Source organism: Phoca vitulina, unplaced genomic scaffold (genome assembly GCF_004348235.1).
Source record: "Phoca vitulina isolate PV1807 unplaced genomic scaffold, GSC_HSeal_1.0 scaffold8, whole genome shotgun sequence".
Taxonomy (NCBI): Eukaryota; Metazoa; Chordata; class Mammalia; order Carnivora; family Phocidae; genus Phoca; species Phoca vitulina.
In genome coordinates, this window is record NW_022589711.1 from 71150221 (window position 1) to 71169437 (window position 19217).

General features: G+C 41.4%; 1 protein-coding gene and 1 pseudogene across 8 annotated transcripts in view; both read left to right on the forward strand.

Annotated features, from left to right (window-relative positions):
• Positions 1 to 4729: 4729 nt before the first annotated feature.
• Positions 4730 to 5782, forward strand: LOC116633587 (annotated as a pseudogene).
• Positions 5783 to 9820: 4038 nt separating this feature from the next.
• PHC3 (polyhomeotic homolog 3) overlaps positions 9821 to 19217 on the forward strand; it is a 68010-nt gene continuing 58613 nt past the window's right edge. For 7 of the 8 annotated variants that reach the window (XR_004299836.1, XR_004299837.1, XM_032407232.1 and 4 more), the window contains exons 1-4: positions 9821 to 9883; positions 12799 to 12964; positions 17151 to 17306; positions 18422 to 18499. Coding sequence is in view for 6 of the 8 variants with exons in the window: in XM_032407232.1 (XP_032263123.1) it covers positions 9870 to 9883; positions 12799 to 12964; positions 17151 to 17306; positions 18422 to 18499 (414 nt within the window). In the remaining 2 variants the exon portion in view is untranslated. The other variant, XM_032407233.1, reaches the window with a different exon arrangement.

Sequence of the window (19217 nt, forward strand, 5' to 3'; positions counted from 1 at the left end):
TTTCTTTCTTTCTTTCTTTCTTTCTTTCTTTCTTTCTTTCTTTCTTTCTTTCTTTCTTTCTTTCTTTCTTTCCTTTCTCCCTTTCAAGATTTATTTATTTATTTGAGAGAGAGAGAGTGCAGGGGAGAGGAAAAAAGAAAGTTTTTTTTTTTTTTTTTTTAAGATTTTATTTATTTATTTGACAGAGCAAGAGAGCACAAGCTGGGTGAACAGTAGGAGGGTGAGGGAGAAGCAGGCTCCCCGCCAAGCAGGGACCCTGATACGGGGCTCCATCCCAGGACCCTGGGATCATGACCTGAGCCGAAGGCAGACGCTTAACCACTGAGCCACCCAGGTGCCCTGGAAGAGAGACAGTCTTAAGCAGACTCCCTGCTGAGTATGGAGACTGACCCGGGGCTTGAGCTCACAATTCAACTGCACCACCCAGGTGACCCTCTGGGCTCTTGTTCTAAATGTGCTGGGAAGCCATTGGAGGAATTGAGCAGGACAGTGACATGATCCTCCTTACTGTGTGGAAAATAGACTGTAGAGGAACAAAACTAGAAGCTGGGTGACCTGTCAGGAGCCTATTGCAGCGGTCCAGGAAAGAGATGATGGTGGCTGGGCCTAGGCAGATAACAGTGGAGATGGTGAGAACTGTAGATTCGGTTTGTATCTTGATGATTTCATGCATGTTCATGGTGGTGTGGCCAGGGATGAGGTTATATGTTGAAGGTGGAGCTCACAGGATTGCAAGAGGTCACACAGCTCGTGAGCGGTGGAGCCATTATTCAAATCTAAGTCTGTCTGATTCCACAGCCATGCTTCTAACAACAATTCTAGGTACCACAATGCTAAATGACAAAAGCGTAAAGGCAGAATGGAAAGTACATGGTATCTTTTAAGTGTTTATTGAGCACCTATATGCTTGAAGTAAGGCTTTGTGGCACAACACAAGAAAATTCTGGACTGGGCGAATGGGAGATCGAGGTTCAAAGTCCGCTTTTGCCTTGGATTCTTCACCAGCTTGTGTCACATGACATCTAATGTCCCTTCTAGCTTTAATGCTCTATGTTTCCACTACTCAACACCTGGGGAGATAACAGCTGACTGTGTATGGTGCTGCCCACAGGTATACAAGGGAAGATAACACAGATTAGCATATGATTTGCATACTGATTACTGCGAGAGCAGATGAGAGGCTGCAGGATTAGAGACTGTCTTTTCAGTTTCAACACTATTTGGCTTAGTTAAAGTGTTTGGTTTTAGGAGATTACTTTCAAAGAAAAGAGAAAGCAGGTCCGTACATTGTTGTCATTCTAATTTTCAGGATATACTAAAGTTTTATGCCTCATTCATCCAAATAGTCAAGCATTTATTCCCTCAACATGCATTTAAAACCTATTGACTATTAGGCATACTCAATAACATTTATTGAGCAAATCTAGGTGAAGGGAGACCATGAGAAAAAGTTACAAAATAAACAAGGAGACTTTTTTAGACTTTACATTTGGCCTTTTAAGACTTCACAGCAATCTTTTTTTTCTTTTTTTTTAAGATTTTATTTATTTGGGGCACCTGGATGGCTCAGTTGGTTAAGTGGCTACCTTTGGCTCAGGTCATGATCCCAGGGTCCTGGGGTTCGAGCCCCATATCGGCCTCCTTGCTCAGTGGGGAGCCTGCTTCTCCCTCTCCCACGCTCCCTCCTTGTGCTTGCTCTCTACCTCTCAATCTCTGTGTGCCAAATAAATAAATAAAATATTTTTTAAAAAAGATTTTATTTATTTATTTGAGAGAGAGAGAGAGTACGAGTGGGATGAGGGGCAGAAGGAGAAGCACACTCCCTACCGAGCAGGGAGCTCGACGTAGGGCTTGATCCCGGGACTCCGAGATCATGACCTGAGCTGAAGGCAGAGGCTTTACCAACTGAGCCACCCAGGCGCCCAAGACTTTGCAATAATTTTATAAGGCGTTGCTGCCGCCTTCTTTTCCGTATTATAAAACTCAAACCTGAAACAGTTTAATCACTTGTCCAAGGTGGCTCACTTGGTAAGGTAGTGAACCACGTCTCCAAATCTGGGTCTGCTGGATTTTTTGTCTCACCACATGGGATCCTATGAGAGTGATCACAGTCTAGTTGGGATATGGGACAGTGTGTGTGCTGTATTAACTACCCTGAAAGAGTCCAGCACGGGGGAGGGGAGGTGTCAGTGGTCTAGAATAGAGGCCAGCAAACTCTCTCTGTAAAGGGCCACATAGTGAGCGGATCCTTATATTGTCTGTTGCAGCCACTCAGTCCTGCCCCTTGTAGCGAAGCAGCAGCCACAGACGACAAAACATGAATGAATGGGTATGGGTGTGCTCCAATAAGACTCTACTTAATGGAGAATGAAATTTAAATTTCACATAATTTTCACTTGTCACTAAATACCATTCTTCTTTTGGTCCCCCCTACCCCCCACAATTAGAAATGGAAAAACAATTCTCCTCTTGAGAGCTGTACAAAAACAAGGGGCAGGCTGGATTTGGCCCATGGGCTTGAGTTGGTGAGTTTGGGCTGCTATAACAAATACCACAGCCTGGGTGGCTCAAACGACAAACAACCATTTCTCACAGTTCTAGAGGCGGTGAAGTCGAAGATCGAGATGCTGGCAGACTTGGTGTCTGGCAAGAGCCTTATTCCTGGTTTGCAGATGGCCATCTTATTGCTGTATCCTCACTTGGCAGTGAGAGAGATCATCTCCCTCTCCTGTATCTTCTTACAGGGGCACTAATTCCATTTATGAAGGCTCCATCCTGATAACCTAATTACCTCCCTAAATACCATCACATTGGGGGATTAAGGCTTCAATATATGAAGTTTGGGGGGGGGGGATGCGTTCACTCCATTGCAGTTTATGAGGGGAGCCCTGGCATCCTGAAGAGTTCTGTGCTCACTCTTCTCTGCAGGCCAGACCTTACAGTGGGAATTGCAGCCACTGACTTGGGAAACTAAATGCAGTAGGAGTAATTGGATCCTAAGGGGGCAGGGCCAAGTGGCAGCACTTAACTGCCAAAGGCTAAGTGGGCATGGTTACCATGATGGACAGCAGAGTCAAAGCCACAATCAGAATAGTCTGACTTGTGCAGACCTATGTCATTAGCTAGTTCATCATGGTGTTCCTAGAAGGGAAATAGGAAGCTTACTAAATTCTTACTTGAACTGGCAGTAGAAAAGTTCTTGGTTAAGTAAACAAAAGTTTAAGCTGTATCATAAGAGTCATAGCCCCTTAATCAATTCTCAGACTCCAGCCAGTTTATAGGCCCCAGAAACCCCTAAATGAAGGGGAGGCCACATGCCTTAGAGGAAGGACGCTGGGGCACTTCCAAAAATTTATAGTTAATCTTTCTCTAGCCTTTACCAAAGGGACCTACAACCTTCCACTAGGGTAACTGTGCATTGGGGTAAAGGAAATAATCAGACCCTTTGGGGACTACTGGACAATGTCTTTGAACTAACATTGATTCCAGGAGACCCAAATGTCACTGAGGCCCATTAGCCAGAGGAGGGGCTTACAGAGGTCAGGTGACTGGTGGAATTTGGTCTCAGCGCTGTCTCACTGTGCGCCCAGTTGGTCTTCAACTCTATCTTATGGTTCTTTCTTCAGTTCTGGAATACATACTTGGAATAGATATATTTAGCAGCCCGCAGAATCCCCACATTGGTTCCCTGACCTGTGGAGTGAGGGCTATTATGGTGGAAAAGGGCAAGTGGTAGGCCCTGAAACTGCTTCTACCTAGAAAAATAGTAAGCCAAAAATCAATAGCCCTTTCCTGGAGGGATTGCAGAGATTACTGCTACCGCAGACCTATTCAACTCCCCTAGTTGGCCTGGGCTGAAGACAGAAGGAACCTGGAAAATGACAGTGAACTATCATGAGCTTAACCAGGTGGTGACTCCAGTTGCAGATGTAGTACCAGATGTGGTTTCCTTGCTCGAGCAAATTAACACATACCCTGCTACCTGTTGCATAGCTATTGATCTGGCAAATGCTTTTTTTTCTTGATACCTGTTAGTAAAGACCACCAGAAGCAACTTACTTTCAGCTGGCAAAGCCATCAGTACACCTTCACTGTCCTACCTTGGGGGTATACCAACTCTCCAGCCCTATGCCATAATTTAGCTCCCAGAGATCTTGATCACTTTTCCCTTCCACAAGGTATCACACTGGTTCATTACATTGATGATATTATGCTGATTGGACTTAGTAAGCAAGGAGTAGTAACTACTCTAGACTTGTTAGGAAGGCATTTGCATGTTACAGGGTGGGAAATAAATCCAAAAAGACTGTGGGGCTTCTACCTCAGTGACATTTCTAGGGACCCAATGGTATGGGGCATGTCAAGATATCCCTTCTTAAGGGAAGGATGAATTGTTGCATCTGGCCTCCTACAAACAAAAACAAGGCACAATGCCTAGCGGGCCTCTTGGATTTTGGAGGCAACATAATCCTCATTTGGGTGTTTTACTCCAACCCATTTACTGAGTGACCGACAAAGCTGCTAGTTTTGTGGGGTTCCAGAACAAGAGAAGGCTCGGTGACAGGTCCAGGCTGCTGTGCAAGCTGCATTGCCACTTAGGTCTTATGATCCAGCAGATCCAATGGTGCTTGAAGTGTATGTTGCAGATGGGGATGCTGTTTGAGGCTTTTGATAGGCCCCTATAGGTGAATCACCGTGCAGACCCTTAGAAATTTGGGGACTCTAGTCTGTCAGAGAGTGTTACTCGGTGGCCCAGAAATCCAGGGAAGTCGTTGTCGTTTAATTTTTGCAGGCTCTCAAGTGCTTCCCCCCTGGCGGGTGGGAGTGCAGAGAGGAAAGTGCGAGATGAGCACCATGTTCGCGGACACACTGCTCATCGTTTTTATCTCCGTGTGCACAGCTCTTCTTGCTGAGGGTATAACCTGGGTCTTGGTTTACAGGACAGACAAGTGCAAGAGACTGAAAGCGGAGGTGGAAAAACAGAGTAAAAAACTGGAAAAGAAGAAGGAAACAATAACAGAGTCAGCTGGTCGACAACAAAAAAAGAAAATAGGCAAGAAGAGAAACTGAAAAATAACAACAGAGACCTATCCATGGTCCGAATGAAATCCATGTTTGCAATTGGCTTTTGTTTTACTGCCCTAATGGGAATGTTCAATTCCATATTTGATGGTAGAGTGGTGGCAAAGCTCCCTTTCACCCCCTTTCCTATATCCAAGGACTGTCTCATCAAAACCTGCTAGGGGATGACACCACAGACTGTTCCTTCATTTTTCTGTATATTCTCTGTACCATGTCAATTCGACAGAACATCCAGAAGATTCTTGGTCTTGCTCCTTCACGAGCTGCCACCAAGCAGGCAGGTGGATTTCTTGGTCCTCCACCTCCTTCTGGGAAGTTCTCTTGAAATCAAGAAGAACCCTGTAATTCCTGTCATTCTTTTTAAACATTCAAATTAGACTGGCAACTATTTTGTAGCAAGAGCCATAGACAGCCTTAGCACTTGGGCCACTTTCTAGTTCTGAGTTATTTGTAGACTTTTTGGATTTGATTCAAATGAGAATGGCACCCAGCAAACATGATAGTACTTTCAGTCACAGATTAATTTTTAGAAAAATAAGTTTGTTGGTTAGATAAGTTCAGGCAATGTTTATGTAATGAGAAGCAAATAGCATCTTTCTTGTTTGGCTTACATGGATATTTTCTGTGGGCCAGACTCTCAAGTCTGTGCTGTGTGCCATGTACCATGGAAGTTGGCTCTCCATGAGCATTTAGAGATCTGGAAGAAAAATTTAGTTTGTGATATATATATATTTTTTAAAGATTTTATTCATTTGACGAATAGAGACACAGCGAGAGAGGGAACACAAGCAGGGGGAGTGGGAGAGGGAGAAGCAGGCTTCCCACTGAGCAGGGAGCCCGATGCGGGGCTTGATCCCAGGACCCCGGGACCATGATCTGAGCTGAAGGCAGACACCCAACAACTGAGCCACCCAGGCGCCCCTAGTTTGTGATATCTTAATTGGAACTATTTGTTGTACATTGTTTCCAAGCCAAATATATGACCCAAGATCAATAAAGAGGCCAGAATTTTAGCTACAAAAAAAAAAAAAAGAATTTTGGGGAAAAAAAGCCCTACCATCCTCTGCAGATAACTTCTTTTCTTTTCTTTTTTAAAGATTTTATTTATTTATTTGACAGAGAGAAAGATAGCGAGAGCAGGAACATAAGCAGGAGGAGTGGGAGAGGGAGAAGCAGGCTTCCCACCGAGCAGGGAGCTGGATGGGGGACTCCATCCCAGGACCCTGGGATCATGACCTGAGCCAGAGGCAGACGCTTAACGACTGAGCCACCCAGGTGCCCCAATAACTACTTTTCTTTTGAGAACCAGCTCTTGGCCTGCTCCTGGGCCTCAGTAGAGACTGAATGGGTTACCCAGTTACCATGAGACCTGAGCTATCATAAACTGAGTATTATCTGACTTTCTAAGCCATAAAGTTGGGGGTGCGTAGAAGAATTCCATCATCAAATGGAAAGGGCCCAGCAGGCCGTGAAGGCACAAGTGGGTTACATGAAGAAGTAGCCCAAATGTCTATGGTCCCCATGTCTGATACACTGTGAGGATACAACAAGGAGGCAGCTGTCTGCAAACTAGGAAGAGGGTTCTCACTAGACACTGAATCTGCTGGCACCTTGATCTTGGACTTCCCAGCCTCCAAAACTGTAAGAAATAACTGTTTGGTGTTTAAGCCACCCAATCGATGGTATTTGTTACAAGAAGTGGCACCAACTGACTAAGGCAGAAATAGTGGTTTGCTAGTAGAGTCCAAACTGGCACTGTCCAGTAGAATTCTCTGTAATGATGAAAATGTTCTATATCTGCACTGCACAATATAGTTGTCACTATTGAGCACTTGATGTGTGACTCATGCAACTAAGGAACTAAAATTTTAATCTAGCCCTTTCTTCCACTCCTGTAGCCTTTACCATTTCTCTTAGGATTCATACAGTGTCTCAGTTAGTTGCCATGTGTCCATTTTCATTTTCTTCCAATCCATTCTTCACAAAGCTAGAGGGGTTTTTCTAAAATCAAATAGGATCCTAGCACTTCTCCAAGGTAATGGTTCCTGGAAACTTTAGAAAGAAGTTCAACCTGCTAGCACACCATACACATCCTTTCCTTAGGAAATCACAAAGAAGTAAAACACCTTCCTCTGTCTGATCAGGTAAGTGACGATAAATTTCTCAAGAGTAGTCCCTTATCATACGTTTTCAATTCTAACATATCTCACAGTGGCTTGCTGAATGCTGCTGTGAGAAAAAAAAAAAAACAATAACTTGGCTTTGGAGATGGGAAGCTTAAATTAGAACCCTGCATCTGGTACATTCGAGCACAGACACCATGGGTACTTAATCACCTCACTATACTTCTGTGCTAAATGGGAATGATGATAATTACATCACAGGGTTGTTGCGAAGAGTAAATGAGTTTGTGAAAATCCTCTGCACTTAGTAAAACGCTGTAGAAATGGTTGATGTTATAATAACTATTGAGTTTGGAAATGTTCTAAAAAGCAATACTGGTCTGACTTTACCTAACATCCATCTGGAGTTTTAAAGCCGATCTTCACTAGGTGACAATATAGACATAGGCCTTAGATGTTCAAGGAAAAGACGGATGAAAGGAACAATTTTGCCCCATTTATTCCGAACACTCCTTTGAATTATGCATTTTCCATCTTTAGGTTTAAGGCTGTGCTTTCTTGGGGCCCCTGGGTGGCTCAGTTGGTTAAGCGTCTGCCTTTGGCTCAGGTCATGATCCTGGGGTCCTGGGATCGAGTCCCACATCAGGCCCCTCGCTCAGTGGGGAGCCTGCTTCTCCCCTGACTGCCATTCCCCCTGCTTGTGTGTGCGCGCTCTCTCTCTCTGTGTCAAATAAATAAATAAAAATCTTTAAAAAAAAAAAAAGACTGTGCTTTCTTCACTTTTGTTTCTCTAAACAAAAATTTCAGCAATACCAATGGACAGTTGATTCTTGAGAGTCAAACGACAATGACATACGGGCAGGTCAGAAAAGAAAGAAAAAGTGGTAATATCTTATTTTTAAGTATCTACAGGGACTTTTCAAAGGGGACTTTCTCAGGGAGTTCTCCTAGGAGTAGTAGGAAAGGCACTGCTCTCAGAGAGGAAAATAAGGTAAAGAAGCCACATTTTCAGGGGTGCCTGGCTGGTTTCGTCGGTATAGTGTGCAACTCTTGATCTAGGGGTTGTGAGTTCGAGTCCCACGTTAGGTGTGGCGATTACTTAAAAAATAAAGTCTTTTAAAAAAATAAAACAAGGGGGGGTGCCTGGGTGGCTCAGATGGTTAAGCGTCTGCCTTCGGCTCGGGTCATGATCCTGGGGTCCTGGGATCGAGCCCCACATTGGGCTCCTAGCTTGGCGGGGAGTCTGCTTCTCCCTCTCCCTCTGCCTCCCCCCGCTCATGCTCTCTCTCTCTCTGTATCTCTCTGTTTCAAATGAATAGATAAAACCTTTGAAAAAAACAAAACAAAAACAAAACAAGGGGCGCCTGGCTGGCTCAGTCAGTGAAGCGTCTGCCTTCAGCTCAGGTCACGATCCCAGGGTCCTGGGATGGAGTCCCCCATCCAGCTCCCTGCGCAGCAGGAAGCCTGCTTCTCCCTCTCCCTCTGCCCCTCCCCACTGCTGTGCTCTCTCTGTCTCTCTCTCTAATAAATAATTAAAACAAAACAAAACAAAACAAAAAACCCATGTTCTCAGAGTGGGGGAAAAGATGTAAACTGACAATTAAGTTTACATTGGAAGTATTCTTTTCCCTACCCTAGGGAGAGCTGAAACACAAGATTTCTAAGATTAAGTATACTTTTCATTAGACCACATTACACTTTATGATGGATTTATATCAATATTTCCTTTCTCAGGTCTTGAAATTAGCGCAGTTCCACTATCTTAAGAAATACCAAAAGAAGACATTGCTTGTGATCAGTACACTTTTTTTTTTTTTTTTCTGTTAAGGGTAGTAAAGATTGATTATTCTGTGAACTTAAGGTTGCCAAAGCACTTAATGGATCTGTTTCAGAACACTTACGTTGCACGGATATTTCTACAAACCTCTCTCCACTCTCCAGATTAAGACTTCCTGGAAGACAGGGACTTTTTGTACTCATCTTTATCTCATTCTGCCTCAGAGTACTTGCCATATATACTGTGCCGTAAAACATATTAGCAAACTGGTGGCCTTTCCTGCTTATTCTCTCTGATATTCAAGTTTGCAATCCCTACCGAATGCTCAGTAAATTCGTGTCCTAGACACGAATGGTATTCATAGGGTAATCAGGGTGATTCCTTAACCTCGCCAGCGTCTGGAACACTATCTTCGAGCCTGAGACAGGAACCGCTGGTTTGGACCCACAACTCCACTGAGCCCCAGGTAACAAGCCCTGCAGCCACCACAGCATTTCCTTTCCCACTGAAACTTCAAGCTTCCAATCTTCGTTGTATTTTCTTTTCATCTCACTCTCTGCAATTTACATAGGCTTTCGTATATTTGAGATGTCCTTTAAATTTGTAATTTAACAGTCTAAACAGAACTTTTTATATCTTGGTTACAGACCCCACCTCAAGAGTAAGACCTTAGGCAGGAGAAATCGAGGGGCTGGAAGGGAGACACTGGTGTCTAAATTGGGGAAACCTGCTCACTTCGCAGACCGAGCAAGGCCTCACGTGGGAGGGGGGATTGGAAACCGAGGACGCCACGTGACCTCGGGGGCCCCAGGGCTGAGTCGACCCCGCCCCTCCGCTCGCCGCCGGGGGGCGCATGCGCAGCCCGTGTTAGTGATGGAGGAGAGAAGATGGCGGAAGCGGAGTGAGTGACTTGCTGGTGACTGATGTCGTAACCGGGGGGCGAGTGGGGCAGCGACATGTCCCCTAAGGGGAAAGCGCAAGGCTCTTTAGCGGGCAGTGCAGGGAAAGGGATACCCAAGAGCTTCCTTAGCGTTGAGGATCCCGCTTGGCCCAAATCGGGGGGCGGAGGCCAACTGTAAGGGTCTAGTTACCTCCAGGCGGGAGCGCCCCTTCCGCCGTCTGATCCCACATCGGCGGGGCTCTGCGTGCAGAGTCACCCCAGGGACCCCGATTGCTGCGGTCTTCCGAGAGCTGAGCCCCGGTGGGTTCCTCAGGCGCTGTCATCCCTGCAAGTGGGCCCCGCGGGCAGCCTTGTCACGGATGCCCGCGCTGGGGGCCCGCGGAGGCTGGGGAGGGTTGGGCGGGCACTGCCAGGCCTCCTTCGCGCTTCCCTCCTTCCCGCCCCGGCGTCACCCCACTCCTCCTCGGTGGGAGAACCGGAGACGAGGCTGCTCACCGCCCTCCCCCGGGAGGCGTGGAGAAGGTGTCCCAGCGCGGGCCTTGGAGTGGAGGGGGTGGGGGGGTCGTGTTCCTGCGGGTCTGGCCAGGAAGAAAACACCCCAGATAGAAGGACCTTGTTTCCCTTGGGTCTCTGGCTGCAGTGTCGATGCCTCCTTAGAGGGCCATATTCTTGTGTGGCGGTGTGGTGTGATGGTATCCGTAGCTAGCTACTCAAACTTAAGTGTTTCCTGGGTAGGCCTCTTGTGTACCAGGACCGCCAGCTCTATTTTGCAGACTGTACTACGCACAGACGGTGGAGTTAGCAAAATTGTTCTTTTGTGCTAGGTCTCCAAATACAATACAATGGTTTGGCCAGTTCTACTCATTGATATTTAGACTTGTGCCTAGAATTTGGATTATCTGTGACCATTTTTGGTTTGTTACTGAACAAATCTACCCAGGGGTTTGAGTTTGAGGACATGGTTGCATAGAATAGCACTCTAAAAGGACCAGAATTTAAACTGGCTTTTTGCATATCACAGCTACTGCTACGTGTTTCAGAAGTGTTAAGACGTTCAGTAATTTGGTAAAAAGTTTACCTTATCTACCACTAAATCTGAATGATGTTGAACAGTTACCATATGATGCTGTGATTTGATGATTGGAAGGCAGTTTGAAAAACTATAAAAAAAATAAACCCCAGAGAAGCATAAAGATGTGTGAGTCATTTACTAATCAGAAAAGTGAAGTCACCTGTTTTCCTCCACTGTTTTCCTTTCACTTTTCCTTTTATTGAGTTTTTTCTTTACTTCCTTGAAGAACATATAAGTACTATTTACATAAATGATGTAAAGAACAAAGAATATTTGTACATAAAAGGACACCATATGGGAATAGCGTATGTATGCACAATTAGTGCCAAATTCCTTTGTCTTTTCATGAAGTAGAAAGTGTTCTTGTTACATTCTTGTCAATGATGCTGATGTGATGTGTGTCAGATTTTGTTTCTCAGAAGAAAAGAGGGGTTAAGAAAGGCAGATAAAACTGGTGTATTCTCAAGTGTGCATTTCACCATTCTGGTGCATTTCTAACCCTACAAAAGCTATTGTAGTTCTAACAATATTGAGGCCTTCAGAATTGACTTAAAATACAATGTTGTTTGAATATATTCAAGTAGATTCAGTGTTAAGTGGAAGTTTATACCCAATAATGAAGTGAGTTTGCAATATTAGAGGGGAAGGAATCAGAAAGCCTGGTACAAAAATATACTTTATGAACTTTACTGTTCACACATGAGGAAAGTGACATAATTATGCTGTTTTCAGAATTTGGAGCAAATTTTTGTGAAAAGAGGTTTTTGTAAAGAAGTGTAAAGAAATTGTTATCAGCTGCTTCTCTGATTTCCCAGCGTAATATGCTGATAAGTATAACCAGAGTTATTAGATGTAGTAAGGACAATGTTGTAGACTAATTAGGGAAAAGCCAGTGTGAGTTAATAAAAAATTACTATTTTTACTTTTTTTTTTTTTTTACGTAAGTTCTGTGCCCAACGTTGGGCTTAAATTCAGGATGACCCTGAGATCAAGAGTCGGATGCCCTACCCACTGAGCCAGCCAGGTGCCCTTTAGAGCCCCATGTTGGATGTGGAGATTACTTAAAAAATAAAACCTTAAAAGAATTATTTTTTAAATTAACTTATTTAATAAGAGAACATATTTTTATTTTTTATTTTATTTTTTTAAAGATCTTATTTATTTATTTGACAGAGACACAGCGAGAGAGGGCACACAAGCAGGGGGAGTGGGAGAGGGAGAAGCAGGCTTCCCAGCCAGCAGGGAGCCTGATGCGGGGCTTGATCCCAGGACTCTGGGATCATGACCTGAGCCGAAGGCAGATGCTTAACGACTGAGCCACCCAGGCGCCCTGAGAACATATTTTTAAAGCAGAGTGCATATGGTAACCAGAAATAAGCCAATTAACAAGTCCTTAGGCATCCTATTTTAATGTGTAGATAAGAATTACTTTAATTTGTAATTAATATGGGCAAAAGAATGTAAAGAAATATTTTAAAGTACTCTGATGCTGCTTAAGTATTTATTTTTTAGGTAGTTTAGTATTCTCTTATAAACCTGTTTTGGTTTCACTTATCTTTCAATAATGGAAAGATAAAGTTTAGGCCAGGATTTATTTAAGCTGCATATCCTGAATCAATTGAACGCAAATTTAGTGGATATTAATTTTCAAATGTGCTACATATTTGTGAAGTACTTTTCCTTTCTAAGTGTTTATGGTGACTGTGTGTGATCCATGCCATTTTAGGAGGGTCTTCTTAAAAATTTAGATTGTTGCTGATTATTTCTTTGAAATAATTAAATATTCTTTAAAGCTCATGAAATAATGCTTTTGCCAATGCAAATCCTGTGTGTTATCTGACAGATTCAAGGACCACAATACAGCTATGGATAGTGAGCCAAACCCTGGCCCATCTTCTGTGTCGACAACAACCAGCAGCACTACCACCACCACCATCACCACCTCCTCCTCTCGAATGCAGCAGCCACAGATCTCTGTCTACAGTGGCTCGGACCGCCATGCTGTGCAGGTATTTCAGTTAGAATGAGGGGTAGGCTGGGACTTAGCATGTCATTACTTTTCTCTGAAGCCGGATGAAGCTATTGTTTCACACCCTCAGATGAGTCACATGATATTCTCTAAATGAGTACAGTTAGGGTTGTTAACGTTTGAAATAATCAAAAAGTTATTTAATAATCATTCTATTGAGAGGGCTTATATTTGTCAGCATGTGGCTTATAAAATGATAGGTCAGGACAATTATAATTGGAAGATCTCTAGGTGCTGCTGCAATGTGGAGACACTCAACCTACAGCCTTAATGTGCAGAATGGCTCTAGGTTTTTCTGGGTTCTTTTGTATTTGAACCCAAAATAGAGACTTAGGAAGATCTATTCAGGTCTGTAGATGTGTTAAGAGGTTCATTTTAAACTCAAGTGGCCTAAGAACCTAAGTAGGAGGATCCATTTAAAAGCTCCTAGGGGCAGAGGGGGAAGGAATATTTAGGAAAAGTTTTAGGTCTTCACTTGGTTGAGAAAATTAATCTTTATAATAACGGAGGTTGAGACAATACAGTATTGCATAAAAAGGGCATGGGCATTGCAGTCTGATATGCTCTGTGTTCGAATTCCATTTTCTTAATCATTAGTAGCCATGTAGTGTTGGCTAAGGGGCATGATCTCTTTGCGCATCAGGAAACTATAAAATGAGGATGAGACCACCTAGTTCCTTAGTTATGAGGATTTTTAAAAAATACTTTATTAATTTTATTTATTTATTTTAGGGAGAGAGCAAGTGCATGAGCTCAAGCGAGGGGAGGGGCAAAGGGGGAGGTAGAGAGAGAGAGAAAATATCCCAAGCGGAACTCCCAGCTGCGTGCGAACTGGTCGTGGGGGGCTTAATCTCATGACCCTGAGATCATGATATGAGTCCAAACCAAGAATCAGAGCCTTAATTGACTGAGCCACCCAGGTGCCCCAGTTATGGGGATAAAAGGAAGCATTAGAACTGTGTGGAGCACAATATATATGCCCAGTCAATAATAATAGCTAATATTTATTGAACAGTTGGTATGTGCCAAGCATTTGATGAATGCTTTATGTGGATTATCTCTTTTAATCCTCACCAGACCTCTATGAAATAGATACTATTATTATCTCCATTTTACAAGTGGGAAAACCGGTGTTTTAAATGGGTTAAATAACTTTTCCTAAATTCATATAGCTAGTAGATTGTCTGGTTTTAGAGTTGTGCTTTTAACCACTCTGAGTTTTTATTTTTTTCGTTATACCTGCTTACTCTCTCTACGATCTCCATAATTTCATTCTACTCTGAAAATAACTTATTGTTTGCAACATATTCCTCTCTCCACTCCATTGCTATTTAACTGTTCTGTTGTTTAGGATTCTGAAGTTACCATGGGGTGGAATCAGAATTGTTGGAGACTGAGTCAGTTCAGCAAAAGTTCAAACTGGAATGAGGAATGTGTTTTTAATGTTCTTCAGCTTTCTTTGAGGAAAAGGACATAGGAAAGAGTATCTAGATCTTTGAGCATACAGATAATGTGGTATTTTAATGTGCCATTTTGATCTCTAGTTTTTATCTAAGCTGGATATGTTAATAAAAAATGAAGTGTTACTGGAAATGTGTAGATATACATGTATCTCACAAATAGCACTAACACTAGTTCTAATGAGGTCATATAAATGCTTCCCCTAAAATGTAATCAAATCAGTATTTATTGAATTACCTAAGGAGTTCTTTAATACCTTCCAGCATTCTTTTTCAGCCCTGTGAATTCTGTTTGCCCTCTTCATTTCTTTAGAGGAATAATAAATGAACAGTGTGTTGTACCTTTAACTTGTATTTAAAGAGTCTCTCCCATGAGTGTATGGTTGAATGGTAATGAAAGACTATGCTGACAATAGAAGAAATAACTACACTCTGCCAAAAATGTGTCAAATAGATTATTCATTTCATCAAACTGAAATGTTTGATTTTAGTTTTGTTATGTAATTTAAAGAGCATATATAGATTTACCTGACCAAAAAGACATACTGTTGTAATTCTAAATCACTTAATGCTGGTCTATAGTCTTCTGCAACTAGGGGTCAAAAGCCTACATTGATTTTGTGACAAGAGTCTGTGCAGGTTTAGTAATCTGTAGTTGGAGAGATGAGATATGAATACATGAAAGTAAACACAGGGAAATATGTTTTCTTGGAATTTGGAGGAAAAGATTCATTTCTTTGTGGTTCATGGTGTCCTGACTCAGACCTCAAGCTGTAGGATTATGGCTCTATTACTCCCTTAGCTCTGAAAACTGTGGTTTGGTGCTCAGATTAGGGTTCTGTGCTGTTTCATAGTCACTGTGGGCATGATATGACTTTGGGACGTGGTTGCAGAGGACTGGCGTAGTCTGACTTATGGGTTTGGACAGATAAAGGATTTTTCTCTGTTTTTAGAATACTTGACTTTTTTACATTTATTTATGAAGTTTTAGGCTCAGATTTTATATTTCATTAACAAATATTGACAGTAATTTACACTTTTTCAGGAATTCTTTTTAGTTAGAATAGTTTTAATCTATGTTGAAAGGAATCTGACATTTAAAAAACATCTAAAAAAGTCATTATTTAGTAATTTAAAACATGAAACAGCGTTATAATTTTATGTGATTATTAATATAATACTACTCAGATGTTTTTCAGACATTTAAAGAAAAGTACAAATGAGAAGGTAAAAATCACCTTGAATCTAGTTATCTGTTGGTAGTCTTTTAATGTTTTTCTGAATATTCTTTCAAATATTTTAATATAAAAATGGTATCTTATACACTATTTAGTAATCTGCTTTTTTCACCTAATGATATATTTGGGAATTTTTGTTCTTGTTGATAAATGTAGATATGTCTGTATTCCATACACAGTAGCTCCTAGGTACGTGTGGCTCTTTATATTAAAATTTAGTAAAATTAAAAACTGATTTTCTTAGTTGCATTAGCTACATTTGTAAGTACTCAGGAGACACATGTGTCTAGTGGCTGCTATATTGGGCAGCATTGATCTACATTACTATTTTTTTTTTTTGAGAGAGAGAGAGAGTTGGGGAGGATGGGGGAGAGGGAGAGAGAATCTTAAGCAGGCTCAGTGCCCAGTGCAGAGCCTGACACGGGGCTCAATCTCATGAGCCTGAGATCATGCATGACCTGAGTTGAAATCAAGAGTCAGAATCACAGACCTGTACCCCTGAAACAAATAATACATTATCTGTTTAAAAAAAAAAAAAAAGACCCTCAACTGACTGAGCCACCCAGGCACCTCTATGTTACTATTTGTAACGACTGCAGGGTTATGCATATTCCTCTCTACACCCAAGCCCCAAATTCAACTAAGTTTTATCTAAAATAGTTACACCAGGGGCGCTTGGGTGGCTTAGTCGTTAAGCGTCTGCCTTCGGCTCAGGTCATGATCCCGGGGTCCTGGGATCGAGCCCCGCATCAGGCTCTCTGCTCAGTGGAGAGTCTGCTTCTCCCTCTCCCTCTGCTGTTCCCCCTGCTTGTTCTCTCTCTCTCTCTCAAATAAATAAAAAATCTAAAAAAAAAAAAAAAATTAAAATAGTTATACCAATTTACATTCTTACTAACACTGTATGGGAGTATCTGTTTTCCCATTTAGTGGTAATACTCTTTTAAATCTTTACTCATCTGGGGCACCTGGGTGGCTCAGTCGTTAAGCGTCTGCCTTCGGCTCAGGTCATGATCCCAGGGTCCTGGGATCGAGCGCCGCATCGGGCTCCCTGCTCAGCGGGAAGCCTCCTTCTCCCTCTCCCACTCCCCCTGCTTGTGTTCCTGCTTTCTCTGTGTCTCTCTATCAAATAAATCAAATCTTTAAAAAAAAAAAATCTTTATTCATCTGAAAGTTGGAAAATAGTATCTTGTTTTAATTTGTAAATTTTGACTACTAATGAGATTGAAGATCTTTTCAAGTGCTTGTTTGGCTCTTTTTTTCTTTTGTGAATTGCCTCTTTGGGTGGTTTTAATTTGTATAGAATAGTGAATCTCAGTGATATGTAACTAGGAGAGAACTGTGTTAATAAACTTGACATTGACTATTACAGTAGTGGGGTTTTCAGCTGCCAGTTTTGTTATACTTTATTTTATGATTAAGATTAATGTTAAGATCATGGTTTGACCTTCGTGCAATTGGCTCATCACAGGTGATCCAGCAGGCCTTGCATCGCCCCCCTAGCTCAGCTGCTCAGTACCTTCAGCAGATGTACGCGGCTCAGCAGCAGCACTTGATGCTACACACTGCAGCTCTTCAGCAGCAGCACTTAAGCAGCTCCCAGCTTCAGAGCCTTGCTGCTGTTCAGGTGAGACTGAAATAAATTAAGAATTTGTGAGACTAAAGTTGACATTATTTGCAGATAATTACTGAAAATAAATACATTGGGTATTATTTCACAATTCTCAAATGTGCTGTGATTATTTTTTCTTAAAGAAATTAAATTAATAGGTGGCCAAGTAGCAGTTAATTTAAAAAATATGCCTGTTTTATATGGTACTCTGTCACTAGCTTTTACGCCACTGCTTTTTATCGGCATTGCAGAAATACTATGCGAGTGTCATGAATTTGTGTATAAAATTCTAGGTACAACAGTGAATACTTTGGGTTACATGATTTGTATTTACATTTCAATGAAAAAAGGTTTTTTTTAATGTAAGTAATTTACATTCATTAAAAAAAATCAAACTGTATAAAATTGTTTATAAGAGGTAAAGTGGAGGTGTTCCTTTTCCAGACTCACTACTGTTTTTCATTCTTCAGTCGTGGCCACTGTTTAATATGTATCAGTCCAGAAATTTTCTTTCTAAAATATGTATCCATGCACCTTTCTAATGTCCACACATACTTTTCCTACTGATAACAGGATAATTTTGATTAAATGCTTTTTTTAAAAAAGATTTTCATTATTCTGTTTATTTAAATAAAACTATATGTGAGATTTAATCTTAAATCTTCTTACTAGAGAAGGATCTCAGTTGACTAAACCTGAAAAAGAGTTATTTCTGTTAGAAACACATCCCCAGCTGTTGCTGCTTTTTCGTAGTGTAATTTTAAATAACCTCATGCTCATGATACAAGTTAGGAAACTGAAACCAACTGGCACTTCATGTAGCTCCAATTTCTTTTTCATAATGTTGGAATGGTGGTTCCACTTCAAAGAAGACAGAGAATTGATGAGTAAAACTGATGATGAGTGCAGCTATTAAAATAAGATTAGCCTTTGGATCCTCTGTTTTTATCATTCAGCTTTTTATTTTCTTCTTAATCTGTTTGGCCAAAGCTTAATCTATGTTGACTGTGAAATGGATTGGTTTATAATGTAGACATTTTGACTTTTATCGTGGTTTTGTGGTATCCTGGTACCAAAAGCTTTTAACTTCAGATTCTTATAGATCTATTATAAAGATCTTATTATTTTAGGCAAGTTTATCCAGTGGAAGACCATCTACATCCCCCACAGGAAGTGTCACACAACAGTCAAGTATGTCTCAGACATCTGTAAGTGCCCTAATTTTTTTCCTGGATTTAAAAATTTTAATTACTTAAGTTTTCCAAAAGTAAACTGTTACTATTTACAAAGTTGCTGTTGTGATTTGTTGATTGCTACTTAAGTAATAAGTGCCTAGAAATAGAAATGGTAAGTTTCAAGAATTCAGAACTAATGTTAAGCTTCTGAAAATCTGAGTCTTAAAAAAAATGTTTTCGTATTATTTCTTATACATGTTTTCCTACTGATTTTGTTCAGATCTGATGTGATTCAAAATGATTGCAGTTTTCAGTGTGTATTGAAAGCCTGAAATACACATTGCAAGGGGTATTAGGCCATGCATTTACTATGATATACTAAAGAATGTTAACCCTTGGTAGACATCTAAATGTTTCTAGCTTTTTCTGGGCACCTCACATTTTAGAAATTATTACTTTTCAGCTTATGTACTTATTTTGACCAAATTTACAAGTATGCATCCACGATAATGTAATTTATTTTGAGAAAGGAGTAAATCTGATTTGACATATATACTGGGAAATTGTGCAAAGTTTTCCAGTTAAAAGAAATTTGCAGGCATGGTAATACTTGCTTAACTTTTTATTTTGATGTAATTTCAAATTGGAGGGTGAGAGAAAGGCAAGGGAGGGGCGGGGAGAGGGAGAGAGAGACTCTTAAGCAGGCTCCACGCCCATTGCTGAGCCTGTTTTGGGGCTCGATCTCACAACC